A 16,313-nucleotide genomic window follows, 5' to 3' on the forward strand; every position below is an offset into this window, starting at 1 on the left:
AATACCCACTGGCCCCAAACTCTTCTCTGCAGGAAAACATCTGTATTAGGTATGATACAACTCTGTAATGCTCAGTGGTGCCTCTGAGAAGCACTGTAAATTAATTCTGCTCCTTTTTGAGACACAAATGCTTGTTGGAAGCATGTCACATACAGGAACCTTGTGTCTTTCTCTAGCTGTGTGTCTGATTCTATGATGCTGATAGACCAAAATGTCTATACATGTGTATTTGTGTCAGTGTCTGAGCATGAGAGCATATGTGTCTTTATGCGTCAGAGTGCATTATGTGTGAAACAGGGTCTGGCTTGAAGATCAAAGTCCCTCCATAACTCCTCAGTCAGTCAGCCGGCCAGCGTACTGCCGGGAAGCTCCACTCACCACAGGGGATGATGAGTTATTTGACTCAGATTATTTCAATTAAAACACATTTGTTCCATTATTGGGAAAGCCTCTAATCACTTAAAAATAGCAATTGAGAAAGCTCATGCTCAGTTTTATTAGAACGCACGTATAAATGGTTTAGTTCCAGCAACAGTGAAAATGTGTGTGATTTCAGTGTAATTTCATTTTAAAGGAATAATCCTTCCTCCCAAGCCTACTTTTTTTGTTTTTTTTTAACATTCTGACAACTAAAATATAAAATCTTGTAGTTTTTAAAAGTTATATGATTTTTGACAAAAACTATCTTGTTACAAATAACAGGAAGCAAATGCAGGATTTGAACATAAGTGTTCACATTCTGTAATTGATTGTTAAAGGATCAGGCTGAAGGCACAGAGCAGAAATCCAGGGGCAGTGGAGAGAATGGCGGGCAATTGGCACTGCAGCTGCAGTGGTGAAAGACCACAGCAAGCAGAGAGAGCTTTTGGTGGTTTGTGGATGGGCAAGGGAACAACAGAGACACAGTCAGGCTGGACATGATCCTGAAGTGTAAGAGAGAAAGTTTAGTAACAACAAACCCTGGAAGAAAATCACTAAAAGTGATTTTAGTGTAAGTCAGTTTGCGTTTTTTACCACTGCGGTCAGAGTCTAAGTAAATTGAGTGCACACAGGTGAGTTGGTGGGAGGCAGGTAATCGAACTAGGACAGGGGATGAGCAGAGTCAAGTGAAGGGACACCCCACCTATGCCAGCAAGCACCTACACACCATAGACACAGAGAGAGAGACAGACAGGTGGCACAGAGAACGTAGGGAATAGGAAACACAAGGAAACATTGGATAGACTTTTTTACCACAGGCATAGTGTTTTTTTGCATGTAAAATTGCTGAAAAGGAAAAATATTCAGTGGGCTTTTGTCAAAGGAAATCCTGCATTAATTGTCTTTTTCTTTTACATGACCATTTCATTTTTAATGTAGTCTTCTTAATGTTAATTTGACCATAACAAGGAAGTGCACTAGATAACCTGATCTCTGTTCAAGAATCCAGTAGGTACTTCCCTGTTCTCATGTCCTATGAAACTCATTCAATTAAACTGATGATATTTAATTCTTTGCTATTTCCTTGTTTCTTAATATGCCATCCACTCCCGGGTGTCCTTGCAAATGAAGTGTGATGGTAGTGATGAAGTGTAACCGCGACTGGTTTGGAGGTGCCGTGCCAGTGACAGGGTGGTCCCTGCTTTATACTGCTGCTACTGATGGTGCTGGCACCCTCATGCTCATCACACACACATTGTTTGGTGGCACCTGGCCATAAGAGGGGTGATGATGGTGAAAAGCCTGGTAATAATCAAACTTCTTCTTAGTGCTGTTGGTCTTTGTAGAGCGCTTTTAAGAGTTTTAGACCTTTTTTCATCAATTCTAAAAAGTCAGAGCAGATGACTTGTGTAATAATTGTATGCAATACACTGGCAGCTATAATTCATATTCACTTTCATTTTCAGTGATGGCTGGCCATCATAACAGTTTAATTTAACAGGATAAAGTTTTTTTCATTCCTTGTAATTCAACACTTTTTTGAGGCTTTGTTTGTGTTTTTTCTGTGGATAGTATCTTATTTAATTGTAATAAATGTTTATATTCTTTTGATGGCTCGTAACTATCTTGGAAAATGTGAGATCATAAAATGTTTTATAGTCACCACTTATCCATGCTGACATCATTTTCTCTGCTCATGAGATTTAGGTACTTTTGAGCCAGTACTATCAGTTCACTTTTTTGTTTGTTTGTTTATATGTACAGTGCTAATCATTTCCAGTAAAGAACCATGCTGTTTCCAAAGGCTTGATATTTTAATCATGCTGTGCTGCTGGAAAGACTTAGAAAAGGCCACTGCATTTACATAATGAAGTAGAGCTGCAGAAGGAAATGTAAAATTAACATTTGGAAATAAATAAGCTTTGGAATATAAACTGAGAAAAATGCAAAGGGAAAAAACATAAATATATATTTTGAAAATGAATTAAGAAATGAACGGGAAAGTTGAGAAAAGCAAAAAATAGGGGAATTGATACAAAGAAATACTGAAGCAAGTTAAAATAGTTATATCAACGTGTAACTCAAAAAGCAGATTCCTTTATTTATTTTATTTATAATGTATTTAATTTCTATAGTTCTCATTTTAATTATTTTTTAGCACTTTATGTTCTCCGTAATGGAGCACTTCCATCTTTGAACTTTATTCTTATTTTCGTCTTCACACCTGTAAATATCTTGCTCTATCCCCTAGTCAAAATCTGCTGGACACAGATGGACAAACATACTTATAAACACCTGCTGGCATTTCAACACCACCTTTGTCGTAGTTTTCACTGCCGCAGTTGGTGTTACTGTTAATGTGTTTTTCCCCAGTGACACACACACATGCAAACACAGACTCACAAGATGAAAATGGTAACAGTCACATTGTTGCGGCTTGTAATGATACCAGCTCTGCATTCATGACTGTTAATTAATCTGAGATTAAGTTTGGAACATCCAAGAATAGGCAACTAGGATGGCCGAAATATTGAAATAAATATGGAAGGTATTTTCTTGATCACCTTACCTTTGGTACGTAACATAGCTGGCAAGAAGTGACACCTTCTATATGAGAGACGGAAGAGTGGGTAGGTTGGAGGTGGGGTAGATGATAGTAAGGTTGTAGTATGGTACAGTGTAGAGTAAAAATCGATATGTAGTTTATAAGACCGATACTGATATTTGGTGATTTAAAAATCCACTATATTGGCAAAATGTTATTGTTTTGTTTGGTTTTTTTGTTCGAGCACATGAAACATAAAAAGATTTCCATAACATTTGTTATGTGTCTTTAAGTCCTTGCTGAGATAATGACACTGGAGTTTAAAAGTAATATTATTTTATTGTCACACGTCATGGTTTACCTGTTTGCTCTCTGCCCAACTCTGTTCGAATTTGTTTGTGGCATTTCAAACTTGCATGTTACCAACAGAGAAGTGGCACTGTGTAACATGAAGACTCCTAACCGTGGTTAAATGGTGTTTCTCTCCTTCTTTACTTTTTAATTAAAATTTTAATGTATCATCCATTATAAATGCAGATAGCAATATATTGGGAACTAACTAATATCAGTCTGGCTCTAGTACAGTGTGTGCACCAGAGCTAGTTTATAGTTGCATATATATATAGTCCCGGTCAAAAGTTTAAGACTACTTGAAAAATGGAAAAAAAAATCATATTTTGCATCGTTGGATCGTAACAAGGTTCCAAGTTGAGCTTCAACATGCAACATTTTTTGAGCATGCAATTTATTGAAAACCACAATTGAAGACCACACCTCCAAGAAAAAACGTAAACCTTCCCAAAACAGATATCTAATTTCCTAACGTGAACTTAGTTATGAGTAAACCCATCGTTATTGTTGATCACTTCAAAAATTCGTTGCGGCATGCTTGATGCAATCGTTTTCATGAGATGAGTGGGAACATTTCTCCAAGTGGTGAAGACAGCCACACGAAGACCATCTACTGTCTGGAACTGTTGTTCATTTTTGTAGACTTCCCTTGCCATCCATCCCCAAAGATACTCAATTGGATTTAGATCAGAGCAACACGCAGGATGATCCAAAAGAGTGATGTTATTCTCCTCGAAGAAGTCCCTTGTCCTGCCGCCATTTTGTACTGTAGCGTTGTCCTATTAAAATCCAGTCGTTACCACACAGACGAGGGCCCTCAGTCATGAGGGATGCTCTCTGCAACATCTGGACATTGCCATGTTTGATGCCTCTGAACCTCCATTGCTCCACTGAAGGAAAAAGCACCCCAGACCATTATGGCACTCCCTCCACTGTGGTGCGTAGAAAACATCTCAGGTGGGATCTGCTTGTCATGCCAGTAACGTTGGAAACCAAGGTTACATTTCTTTCTCATCAGAGAATGAAACTTTCTTCCACCTTTCAGTGTCCCATGTTTGTTGCTCTCTTGCAAAGTCCAAACGGTCAGTTCTGTAGCATTCATGGAGCATTCATTGTTTTTGAAGCTTTCAGTCTCAGATGCCATTTGATGATTATGGGGCTGCAGTTGGTTAGAGTTTAAGCGTTACTTTCATGCTTAAAAAATGTTTTGTCGCACTTCCATTTCTTCTTGCTGCATGTTGAAGCTCTTCTTGGAACCTTGTTAAGATCTGACCATACAAAATATGATTTTTTTCCATTTTGCAAGTGGTCTTAAACTTTTGATTGCGACTGTATAATGCCTTCATATTGTATTTCGGATTGTCTAGTGGATTCCATGGCACAGAGCATTAACACAGTTTTGTGAGCACAGTGTTCAAGTATGGTGTTTCTAATAAACTGCTTGGTGAGTGTATATACAAGTATAATTTGAGGCTGAAAGAACTGTGGTAACGTTGCCAGTTTAATTTACGTAACATGCTTGAGACAGCAGCATAACAGATGTTTCTTTGGTGCTTTTTTTCCATATATGAGTCCAGGGCTGTTGGTTTATACTTCTTAAGAAACATGTCCTATGAAATTTACTGTATCCACATGCATATGCTTGTGCGGAATGGCTAATAGATTATCTGGGGAAAAGCCAATGTTTGGTGGGAAAAATTTTTTAAACCTTCACCTTTGTATTTAGTGTCTAACAAATATAAACCCAATGGTTAGTATCAGCTAAAACTGAACCAATGGGCAGGTTTTTGAATTTCTGTGCTGTTCTTTGAAGTCTTTGTTTTTTTCTTCCTAATTTTGAGCAAGTCATTCATCAGCTGGTTGTTCTTTTTGGTGTCCGTCATGTGCGGTGATTGATCTTTTGGTAAACGTAACAGGGTTAGAGAGGTGAAACTGTCTGTGGACACACAGCCGGTTTCGGTTTCAGGTTGGCACACAAATGTTTAGGATTAAAGCACGAAATGTGAAAGCATGTATTTAATAGTATTACATGTTGTTGATCAGTGCTTTTCCAGCATATTGGTATATTTGCATCACTTTATGCCAGTTTATGTAATTTATCAGTTCAGTACAAACATCCAGACTGCATAAAATAAAACGTATAAGATGAACATTTCAGGTTCATGATTTGTACAGCCACCTGTTTAATACTGTCTAGCTCTCCTTCGAGCCTGGGCTTGGTCTGGAAGAATGTTCAGATGGGTGGTATTAGGTAAAGTATCATTCTGATGAATGCCAGGACCCATGTTTTGCTAGTTTGAAGTTTGCAGAATAATAAGATGATATTTGACTTATCACTTGAGCCTTGTCAATATTTTATGCTCCCTTGTTGAAAGACTTGCAGTCAGAAATTCAAGGAACTGCAAATCACTGATGTAACAGCGTGAATATTGTTTGAAATGAATATGTAGTAGTGGAGGGCTTCTTTCAGCGATCGTTAGGCTACGTCTTCTCCTGGTAGCATAGTAAAGTTAAATTTATTCCAAAGCTGACAACAAAAGTGCCAATGCAAAGTTTTCATTGAAAGCAAAGGTTGTCCCACAATATGTATAAACATTTCTATAATTCGATCACTGGCAAGTGTGTACATGGCATGAGTTGCAAAAGCAAGACATCCATCATCACTGTGGCAGCCAATAACCTGGTGGGAGAAAATGTAATGATGCAATAAAAGGGTGTCTTACCCCCCACCTCAGTGTGTTGAGTGGAGGCGTCTGTCAGTGCTTTTGAAACAACTCAGAGATTTGTTGGAGCCAGAAACAATGATGCCCAGAAGTGAGACTAAATTGTGCACATGTGGATCAGTACTTCAGAAGGCCAGATGTTGGGAGTGTAAATTGTGCATATGTTGATACTATTACAAACCCCATCAGCACACATGCATATTTGGTCAGAAATACACGAAAATTGGTCAATTTTGGGAAGACACTAAATTAGCTTTACTTAAAAAATGCGCTTTAAGTTTTACCCATGTAAAACTTAAATAATTGTGTAGCTTGGAGTCCACGTGTACATCTGTCTGATGGTCTTCCTTATTCAATTTCTTGTCTACATGTACATGTAAGACATTTCTTGTAGTATACATTGTTTTCTACAGCGTTACATCTTTAACTCATTTTCCATCTGGTTTGCCTAAGTGGGAAGATTTGTGTATCATATTTCCACTGTAGTTAAAAAAATGCTATTTAAGATTCTCTGATGTCTAATGAATCTTATTATGTTTGGTTAGCCCCATGATTTTAAAAAATGACTTTTTCTTAAGTTATAAATTATCGATCACCATTGTGAATATTTAAACAGTGATAGGAATCCCAGGAATAGAGAGAGGCTCATCTTTTGTAGCCTGATTGTGCACATCCTATTTTGTCTTCATTGTTTTTGTCTTTAGTTTCAGCATTAAATTGATTGTTGAGTTTTGTGCTTATGTTAAAAACAGGTAAAACGCTACATTCCTCACTCATCATAGACCCTCAGGGTTTGTGTACAAAAAGCAGTCAAGAGCCAAAAAAAAGGAAAGAAGTTGAAAGAAACTTTTCCAAGACTGTGCAACTTCTTGTAAATACCATAATTGCTATGAGTAGTATCATCATGCTGAGTGCCTTTGCGTGTGCCAAGTGAAGTTCCAGTTACACCCAGAGATGTGTGTGTATGTGTGTGTTTTAGTTGGCAATAGAGCAGTACCCTCAAACACAGTCAGTCACACCAGGGCCAATTGGTAACAGTTGTAGCCAGGCCTCCCTGCACTGCAACAAGAGATACCACAGGAGGGGTGACTTAAAAAAAACCCTTTCTCTTCTCTTTCCCCTTTCTCTGTATCCTCAGGAGAAATCATCTCCTGAATAAGCACAACAAAATTAGACCCACTGACTTAGATTGTGTTTAAATTGGTCACAGGAAACAAGCATTTTCTCTGTGTGGTATGCCCTCTCCTGGAATGAGTCCTAAAATAACACAAAGTTAATACAGCGCATCCTGGAGCCGCCATGGGGTGTAACTGTTTATCCAAATGCCTCCACTGCACACACACAAAACTCAAAGCTTTGAGCTTGAGTCAGCATTACAGATCCTTGGGGCAAATATAGATCTGTGATGTGGAAATGAAATTGTTGAAATTTTGATTAATCCCCACACTTCATCATCTTTGCTGTCTGATTTGCTTTAAAATGAACACGTGCATACACTAACAATAACACTGCATTGTTCTATATAGGTTCTCTCTCACTGTCAATACAGGAACATACATATAGAAATGCCTCTTATATGTCTATTAAATTTAATCTTTAAAACTGTGGGATGTCCATGCTTTCACGTAATATTTTTCTTGTTCTCTTTGTTGCTATTTTGCCTTTATTGGTCTGGATAAAGAACTGTAACACAACTTTCCAGTTCCTTATTAACATTGGATCTGGATTGTTGCTTCTTAAGTTGAATCAGACAGTCCACTAATTGCTCAGCGAGAATGCTTCTCAGCACACTGAGTTTTAATGAAATAACTGGGCTAATGGGAGAGGGTGTTCTCCTGCAAGGGAATACAGCTCATATGAAAGTCTGTGCAGATCAGGGAGTTTTGGCAAACCCCCTTGTGTTATTATTAAGATCATGGCTTTATAGTGGTGTAAATGTCTGCTAACGATCATTTCCACTGCAATATAATGCTTTAAAGTTCAAAACTCAATCTTTAACATGCTTCCAAAGATATTAGAGGATCCATGGAAGGCTGCTCATCTAATCTCAAGGAGGCTTCTCCTGGAAACTCAGCCAGAAGAGGCATTGTAAGGTTGTGCTTGAAAAAATACTCTACAGACGTGTTAGTAGTTTTCTCTGTAGTAAAAATAGTAAAAATAAATATATAAATAACATTCGATTGCTAGTTGAGACAGCAGCTAGAGGGTTTTTGTCTGAGCTGCATAAGATACCTCTGACTGGATGATGATGAGCTACCAGTCCTGGTAACTGGTAATTTACATCCATCTGTCCATCGTGCCAGATGATCCTGACAGAAAAGATGGAGGAAACAGACATGAAACTGACCCCAAATGGCAATGTGGCCATAAGATGATTTTGTTTTTTTCGTTTGCTGTTTGTTGTTTTTATTTTAAAGATGCAAGCTCTAGAACGCACTTGAAGTGGTGTTGAGATAACTCATGAAAAAGCAGAATAAAGTGACATCATGTGAAAGCAACATCTGTCTCCTATTGGTGTATGTGTGTGTGCTTCAGGGGTCCCATTCTGCTTTTAAACAGGGCCAGGTTTATGCCCATTGTTTTTGTGATGTGTGTCAACGATAAACTTCTGTCTTTTTTTTTTCCTCACACTTTGCACCGCTGTTCTCTGTAAATCTGAAGCCTTGCTAGTTTTCTCACCCAATGAACACAGCAGAGAGAGAGAGCAGTGCAATAGGTTACTGCAAACAGCTATTTTGCTGTGTTTGGGGAAAAAAATCTGCTAAAGAGTCATGACAAGTGGTAAAATCTAGCAACAAAGCTGCTTACTTAGTAACGCTGAGCTGAAGTATTTTGATCACTGTCATGAGCAAGAAGGATGTCAGGACAGGCTGATATAGTACACATTTCACCTTAACACACAAAACAACAAAACGACAACAACAAAAAATATCCCAGAATGGGAAAACCTACCCTAACCAGTATATGAACAGTCAGATTTTGTGGTACAGAGCTCTGTATTATAGCAGGTGTAACCAAAACTTTCTGGGACTTGGTCCATAAAGTTAAAAACCTCATCTGATTTAAAGTTATTTTGACTGTTTTCTAAAGGAAAATTGTTCCAAGGAAACGCACATGGATTGCCTGGTTCTGTATGAGCTGTAAAACTGGCTGCTACTTAAAACTTCTTGTTATGAAAGTAACTGTTCACTAGTTTTTGTTTATGTTTGCTTTGGAAATATTACAAAAAATGAAATGGCAGCACGTTCCTGGAGCCAAGGAGACATTGCAAATGGTTTTTTTTTGTGCAAATAGGAGATAAAATACAAATAGGTTCATAAGTTTTGGGACAATAACATTTTTTGTAATTTAGCCACACAGTGGATTTTAACACGATCAAGTGATTGTAGTAGAGACTTAGAGATTTAATTCAAGAGGTTTAACAAATGCATTGGATTATCTGTTTTAGGAATCACAGCCATTTTTATACATAGTCCCACACTTTTTTACTTTGCAGTCAGTCAGTACCTGTCTAGTCTAGAAACTGTGTTTCCTTCCTAAAGATCGGGAAGATGCTCTGCCAAATGTCAACACAGCCAATGACGAATGTCTGTTTTCTTTGCCTTTAGAAACTCTTGAATTGGTTCTGCAGTGTGGTTTGAGCCATCGTGCATTTGTATTGTGAAGCACTGTCTGATCAGTTTTGCAACCTTTGTCTGAATCTGAGCAGAGTATAGCCCTGTACACTTCACAATTCATCCTGCTAGCTCTGTCAGCAGTCACATCATCAATAAACACTAGTAGCCATGTTCACCAGCAGCCATACATGGCCATGCCATAGCATTACCTTTGACAGATGATGATTATGTTTGACAGATGATGCCTCAAATCGTGAGCTGTTCCTTTGCCTTTCTGTACTTTTCTCTTTGCACCATTTAGTACCAGTTAACCCAGGTTTTAACCTCCTAGGACCTGGTGTCCACATATGTGGACATCACATTTTGGGTTGTCTAGACCAAAATACTAAATATTGCTCTGCAAGGGCCTGATATCCACTTACGAGGACGTTATACTGCCACTGTTCTATCGAAATTTAAAATGAATGTCCTCATATGTGCATCCGATTTTTCTCAGAAACAAAAATCAGGTGAAAAAAAAAATCACGTAATTCTTTGTTTTTACATTCATCAGGTCCCAATCAGCCCAAATAGCAAAGAGAAATTAAAAATGCGTGCCATGAGAGAGTTAATGTCTTAGGAGGTTAATTTGTACAAAGAACTTTCTGGAACTAGGCAGGTTCTTTTAATGTTTTCTAGGAAAGCCTTATCTGGACTTTGTTTTTAATAAAATTAATGAGTGATTTACACCTTGTTGTAAAACCTCTGTTTTTACATTCATTGTTAAAGTCTTCATTGTAGACTTTGAGAGTGATACAGTGGCTCCTTAAGAGTGTTCTTGAAAGTTATAAGGTTGTTTTTCTTAACAATGGAAATAATTCTGTCATCATCCACTTTAGATGTCTTGAGTGGTCTTTCAGGCCTTTTGGTGTTGCTGAGCTGGTCAATGCATTCGTTCCTTTGAAGAATGTCCCATGTTGGCTAACCTAAAGCTCTCGCCATCTCTCTGATACGTTCATTTTTGTTTTTCAACCTCAAGATGACCTCTCTTCCTTGCATAGACATCTCTTTTGACCTCATATTGAAAGCTTCAGTGAACAGTTACTGGATACAAGTACAACACTTGGAATCAACTCCATATCTTTCATCTGCTTATTTGCTCATGAAATGACAAGAGAGCAGGCTTAACCTCACTGCAACTCAGTCACTGTTTTTCATTGCTTTTGAGCCTCTGAAAATGAGAAACTATGTATAAACATGTCTGTAATTAATTCCTAAACAGTTAATTCAGTACTTTGGTTAGAGACACTGAATTAAATCTGAATGTCTCTAGTTCAATCTTTTCTTGGTTGTTTCATTTAAAAACCATTGTAGTGGATTATAGAGGCCCCGCTGTATATATTTCTATACGAGGAAACTAAAGTATGTCTTTAATATACTGCAGTGTCTTTAAAAATTACTTTAAAAATAAGACAAAAAACAAACAAATCAGAAATCCCATTCTAATTCAGCTACAAATATTTAAAAACAAAGTATGTGTTCAATAAGAGCGCTTGTCTTTTGCATAATTGAGGTGAAATAAGCGTATAGCAATGCATCTTAAAAAATGACAAACAGGAGAAATTTGTGTACACACATGCCATGCTTTTCCACGCTGTGGTTTTAGAGGTTTATTCAGTGTGATAGCACTTTAAATAAATAAACTCTGCCTGAAACAGGGGCTTCTTTGTGGTATAGCTGATCTAAGCCAGCACCTGTCACACAGATAAGTTACAATGGGAAACTGAGAGTTATGGTGTTAGAAACTTGATTTGATAATAGGGTGAACTGAAGGACTACGCATGTGAAAAGGCAGTATATTGTAGTGCAGCCATTCTTAGTGCAAACGTTAATTGAGCGTTTCATTGCAACTATAATTAAAAATCATGTCCTAGAATGGATGGAAATTCATCAATGAAATGGGATGTTATTGCTGGGCCAGAACTGAATTAAGAAACTTGGCACCAGCGACTGAAAACATCCTTTATGACTAGTTGGAGTGGCATGCAGCACGAATGGTTCAGTGTCTACACCCCTTCTCTGCCTGTAAAGGAAATATTTCTTCCTTCTAAATTGTTGCCTGATGCTTAGACGATGATGTGGAAGTCTCGAGGGACACTGTACATACGGCAATCTCACGTCTCCCATCTGCTTGTCCTTGCCCCTTAACATTTTGGCCCTTCAAACTTACTTGCTTTTCTTTCCTTCCTCTAATTATTTTTGCAACTTAATTATTTGGTATCAGCCAAAAGGCAAACTGTCTTGTCAAATGGCGATGACTCTAGCTGGGGAAACAAGGCAGTTTCATTTGAGTTGAAGACATTTGTGCTCACAAAGATAAATACTGCAGACAGCTCCGAGCCCTCATTGGTGGGAATTCGGTCATGTTGCCCAGTTTTTGAAGAACAGAAGAAGCTTAGATCATATCAGCTGAGTACTACTTTGCCATACCGTAGCAATACATTGTTGTTCCCCTTCTGAAGAACACTGCCTGTAAACTTGGCACTAGTTTGTAGATGAGTTTAGCTTCCCATTCCTGTTTAGTTTGTAGTTGTCTGAGTGAATAAGTATACAATGGACTAAATCAATGCCATTTTTCACCATTATTACTTTTTAATTTGGAAATCTTTCAGCAGCTGTCTGTTCCCATTTCACATATACACAAAAGAAAAAAGAGAAATACAACAAACCATCAGAAAGAAACTACATCATCGCATGAACATTATGGATTGCTTTATCTCTAAAGTTTGTTCCTTTGACATCAGTATTTCATCCTGTCACTGACACATTAACATTATCCATTTCTTAAATTTCACTCAACATTGTTCCTCATAGTCTTGTCATGTGAGTCAGTTGCTCCATAACATATATTTCACCCGCCGTTTTCAGCCATTCATGTTGTTTTCGTGGGTCCGGTTTGTACCATCTCTTTGTGATGGCTTTTTAGCTGTCTGTTTTTGTTGCTGCACCAGATCTCTGGAGATGACATGTCAACACGGTGGCTTGCTCTAACAAATCACACAGGCTTCCATCTGGACGACCTTCAAGTCAGGAACTCCTACTGAAAGACCTTAGCCACAGCGCCAAACACACACACACACGCACAAAACGAACACACTCTCTTTCTTTGGATCCTAAGGCATAGTCCCAGAAGCCTCACCTTACGTCTTCAAAACTCATGAGAAATAAGGATCTGATTAAGTCCAGGAAGGAGTGAAACCGTTTGAAAGGGCAAGGAGTGCTTTCATATGACCTACTTCCTCTGCCACAACTTATGTCTGTTGGCAGGTTCTGTCTTTTTGTTTGCCGGTCAGGTGTCATGTAATGCAGAACTTGTCTCTCCATCATTGAGAGTCATTTTTATATAGATGGTTACCTTTGGGGGGTTTTTTGTTTTCTTTTCATTTTATATACAATTCCAAATCCCTAAAAAGTTGGGATGCTGTGTAAAATGTTAATAAAAATAGAAATGCCGTGATTTGCAAATCTCATTCACTCATATTTTATTCACAATAGAAGATAGAAAACACATGAGGTGTTTAAACCAAAACAAATGTTCACTTTTAATTTAAAAAAAATAGCTCATCTTAAATTTGATGCCAGCGACACATCATAAAAATGTTGGGACAGGACCATGTTTACCACTGCGTAGCATCTCCAGTTTTAGTTGAGAACTGTTGCACTTTTGGAGAAAGTGATGTTGTCCCATTCTTGTCTGATATATAAGATTTTAATTGCAGTTCTGTGCAATTAAACAGTTCTGTGTCGTCCATACTTTTTTATTTTATTATGAGCCTACTGTTTTCAGTTGATGGAAGCTCTGGATTGGAGGCAGGCCAATTCAGTAATCGGACTTTTCTACTATGGAGCTATGCCATCAGAGATGCAGGCTTTTTAAATGAGCACTCATAACAGGCTGAACGGTTCCTCTCTTCTTTAGTCCAGAGGATGCAGTGTCCATGTTTTCAAATTTCAATTCTTCTGACTAGTCGTTTTTAAGTGACCTTTGGTCCACAGAAGAAGACCGTGTTCACATGTGGCTTCTTCTTTGCATGTTCGAGCTTTAACCTTAGATCAGCGGTCCCCAACCCCCGCTGTTTTGGTCGCGAAAGATGAAGCGTCATGCAGATATTGTTCCATAATTTGTTCTTTGCAGATTAGTGAACCTCTGGCTCTCTTTACTTCTTAGACAGTCTCACTCTGTAAGATGCTATTTTTTTTACCCAATTGTAAAGAAAAATACTCAAAATAGCAGATAGATAGTTTTTGCAAAACCTGTATTTGTTTTTTTTCTTCTTTTTACTTTTTATGTATTTTTCTCTATAATATATTATGTTGTCTGTGTATCAGTGACTTGATTAATGCAAAATAAAATCTAAATCTACTAGTGCACATGACCTGACCTGAGCAATTAGCTTGACTGACTTTTTTTCCCTTTTTCTTTGTCTTTTTTTGTCTCTTAGAAATTATTGACGACCTTGCACATCTTGTGGACACGACAGATAACAGGATTCGTAATGAAACACGAAGGGTGAAGCTGGTGGAGACGAAGTCGGCCTCTTGCGGTGAGCATTCCTGTGTCCTTCACATGCAAAGCACTTTGTCATGTCTTTGTCTTTTATGCCATGGAGCACAGAAGACCACATAGATCTGTTCATTTAATTAAATATTATAATACAATCTATAATAGCATAATACTTGCCATAAAATATCTGTTGCAGGTTTTTCCCCATGCATTTAGCTGTTATAAAGAAAGATAATTGCTTCTGTGGCAGCTATGCACAAAAAGTGCATTTTGCAAGCTAAGCTTCTTGTGATCTTTTGGCATTACAAAGCTATCTTCACCATTTAGCCATTTCAGCAGCGTTGGTGTTACTGCTGCTTTTTCCTTATTTTCCAGAATAGTGTTTAATGGAGCTGAAAAACAATGATGCTGATGACAATAAGCCCTCTCAGTACAGAGCATGTTGTGAATGAATGGTGGGTGGACTGGTTTTGTCTGTCACGCCTGCTAACAGTGTCCTGGCTTTAAGGGTCTCTCATGCAAGTCCTTTGAGGAATCATCAAATATCCACTGAGGGTTGGCCGTGTCATCAGCCACTGTTGTCTCAACTTCACATTTACAGAGTTGACCTCTTTCCTTAGAAGTTTTGTGAATGTATGACCCTTCTTTAGTATTATCACTGATCTGCTTTGGTTTGTGTAACTTTTGTTTTACTGTGTACAAAAAGACTGCTTCACTCTTTTCAGAGGGTCCCGCTTTTCAGAGGGAAACAGCTGCCACGAGATGTGTGTTAACTGGCTCTAAAGCTAACCTATGGAATGTGGCAGTGAGTGTGAGTGAGGCTGGCTCAGTAGGCCCTGTGAAATGCCAGACCGCATTGCTATGGCAAAGACTGCATTGTTGTGCACGGAGACCTCACAGCCAGGAACAGAGCAGGCAATAGGAAGGTCAGCCCCCCAAATGCTTCATTCTGTTGGTCTTGTCCCCATGGTGCCTGAGCGTGAGTTTGTTTGAAGATCCCAGAGCTTAGATTGTGTTAGAATCAGGACTCTTTTTCTCTTTTTGTTGAATGTTTTTTTGCTAAGTCCCTCGATCTTCACAGGCAGAAGAGTATTCCTGGGCTGTTTGTGCATTTGTTTGTGTGTCCATTCATGTATATGATCACCTGCAAGTTTGTATGCAGCAAATACATATACATTCGCTTCCTAGTACTGGATTGGAGCCCCTTTTGCATTTAAAACTTCCTTAATTTTTTGGTGTAGATTCAACAAGGTGCTGGAAAGATTTTTCTCAGATTTTGGTCCATATTTACATGATACCATTACAAAGTTCCTGCAGGTTTGTCAGGAGCACATTCATGACTTGAATATCCCATTTCATCACATCACATAGGAACTCTACTGGATTTAGATATGGTGACTGTGGAGGCCCTCCTAGTGCAGTGAGCTAAGTGGCCCATCCAGTTGCTTTCATGCTGTTTGCAAATTCTGACAATACCATCTGAACATTGCAGCAGAAATCGAGACTCATCACACCAGACAATATTTTTCCAATATAGTGTTGTCTAATTTTGGGATCCAGTACAAATTATTGCCTCAGTTTCTTGCACTTAGTTTCAAGACTGGCACTGGTGTGCTCTTCTGCTGCTGTTGGCCATCTTCTTCAAGGTTTAATGCATTTTGCAATCAGAGTCGCTTTTTTGCATACTTTTAGAGTGATGATTTGAGCTACTGTTGCTTTCCTATCTGCTTGAAGCAGTCTAGCCAATATTCTCTGACCTCTGGCATCAACAAGGCCTTTTCAACCAGAGAACTGTCACTCACTGGATAGGATTTGTTTTTCAGACCCTTCTCTGTAAACCCTAGCCATCCATGAAAATCTCAGTAGATCATGAGTTTCTGAAATATTCAGACCAGCCCATCTGGCACCAATAACCATGCCACATTAAATCATCTTTGTTCCCCATTCTGATGCTCAGTTTGATCTTCAGCAGGTCGTCGTGACCATGTTTACATGCCTAAATGCATTGAGTTAATACCATTGGATTGGCTGAATATTTACATTAATGAGCAGTTGATCAGATGAAACAGGTGAACCTAGTAAAGGTGAGTGCATGTTTGCATTTTGCAAGTGTG

At 38.4% G+C, this 16,313-nt stretch overlaps 1 protein-coding gene across 1 annotated transcript in view; it reads left to right on the forward strand.

Moving 5' to 3' along the window:
* stx8 (syntaxin 8) overlaps positions 1 to 16,313 on the forward strand; it is a 42,262-nt gene that overhangs the window by 18,083 nt on the left and 7,866 nt on the right. The window contains exon 7 of the mRNA XM_063476512.1: positions 14,138 to 14,239. Within this exon, the coding sequence (XP_063332582.1) occupies positions 14,138 to 14,239 (102 nt within the window). The remainder of the gene's footprint in view (positions 1 to 14,137; positions 14,240 to 16,313) is intronic.

The sequence above is a fragment of the Pelmatolapia mariae genome, linkage group LG6 (genome assembly GCF_036321145.2).
Source record: "Pelmatolapia mariae isolate MD_Pm_ZW linkage group LG6, Pm_UMD_F_2, whole genome shotgun sequence".
Classification (NCBI taxonomy): domain Eukaryota; kingdom Metazoa; phylum Chordata; class Actinopteri; order Cichliformes; family Cichlidae; genus Pelmatolapia; species Pelmatolapia mariae.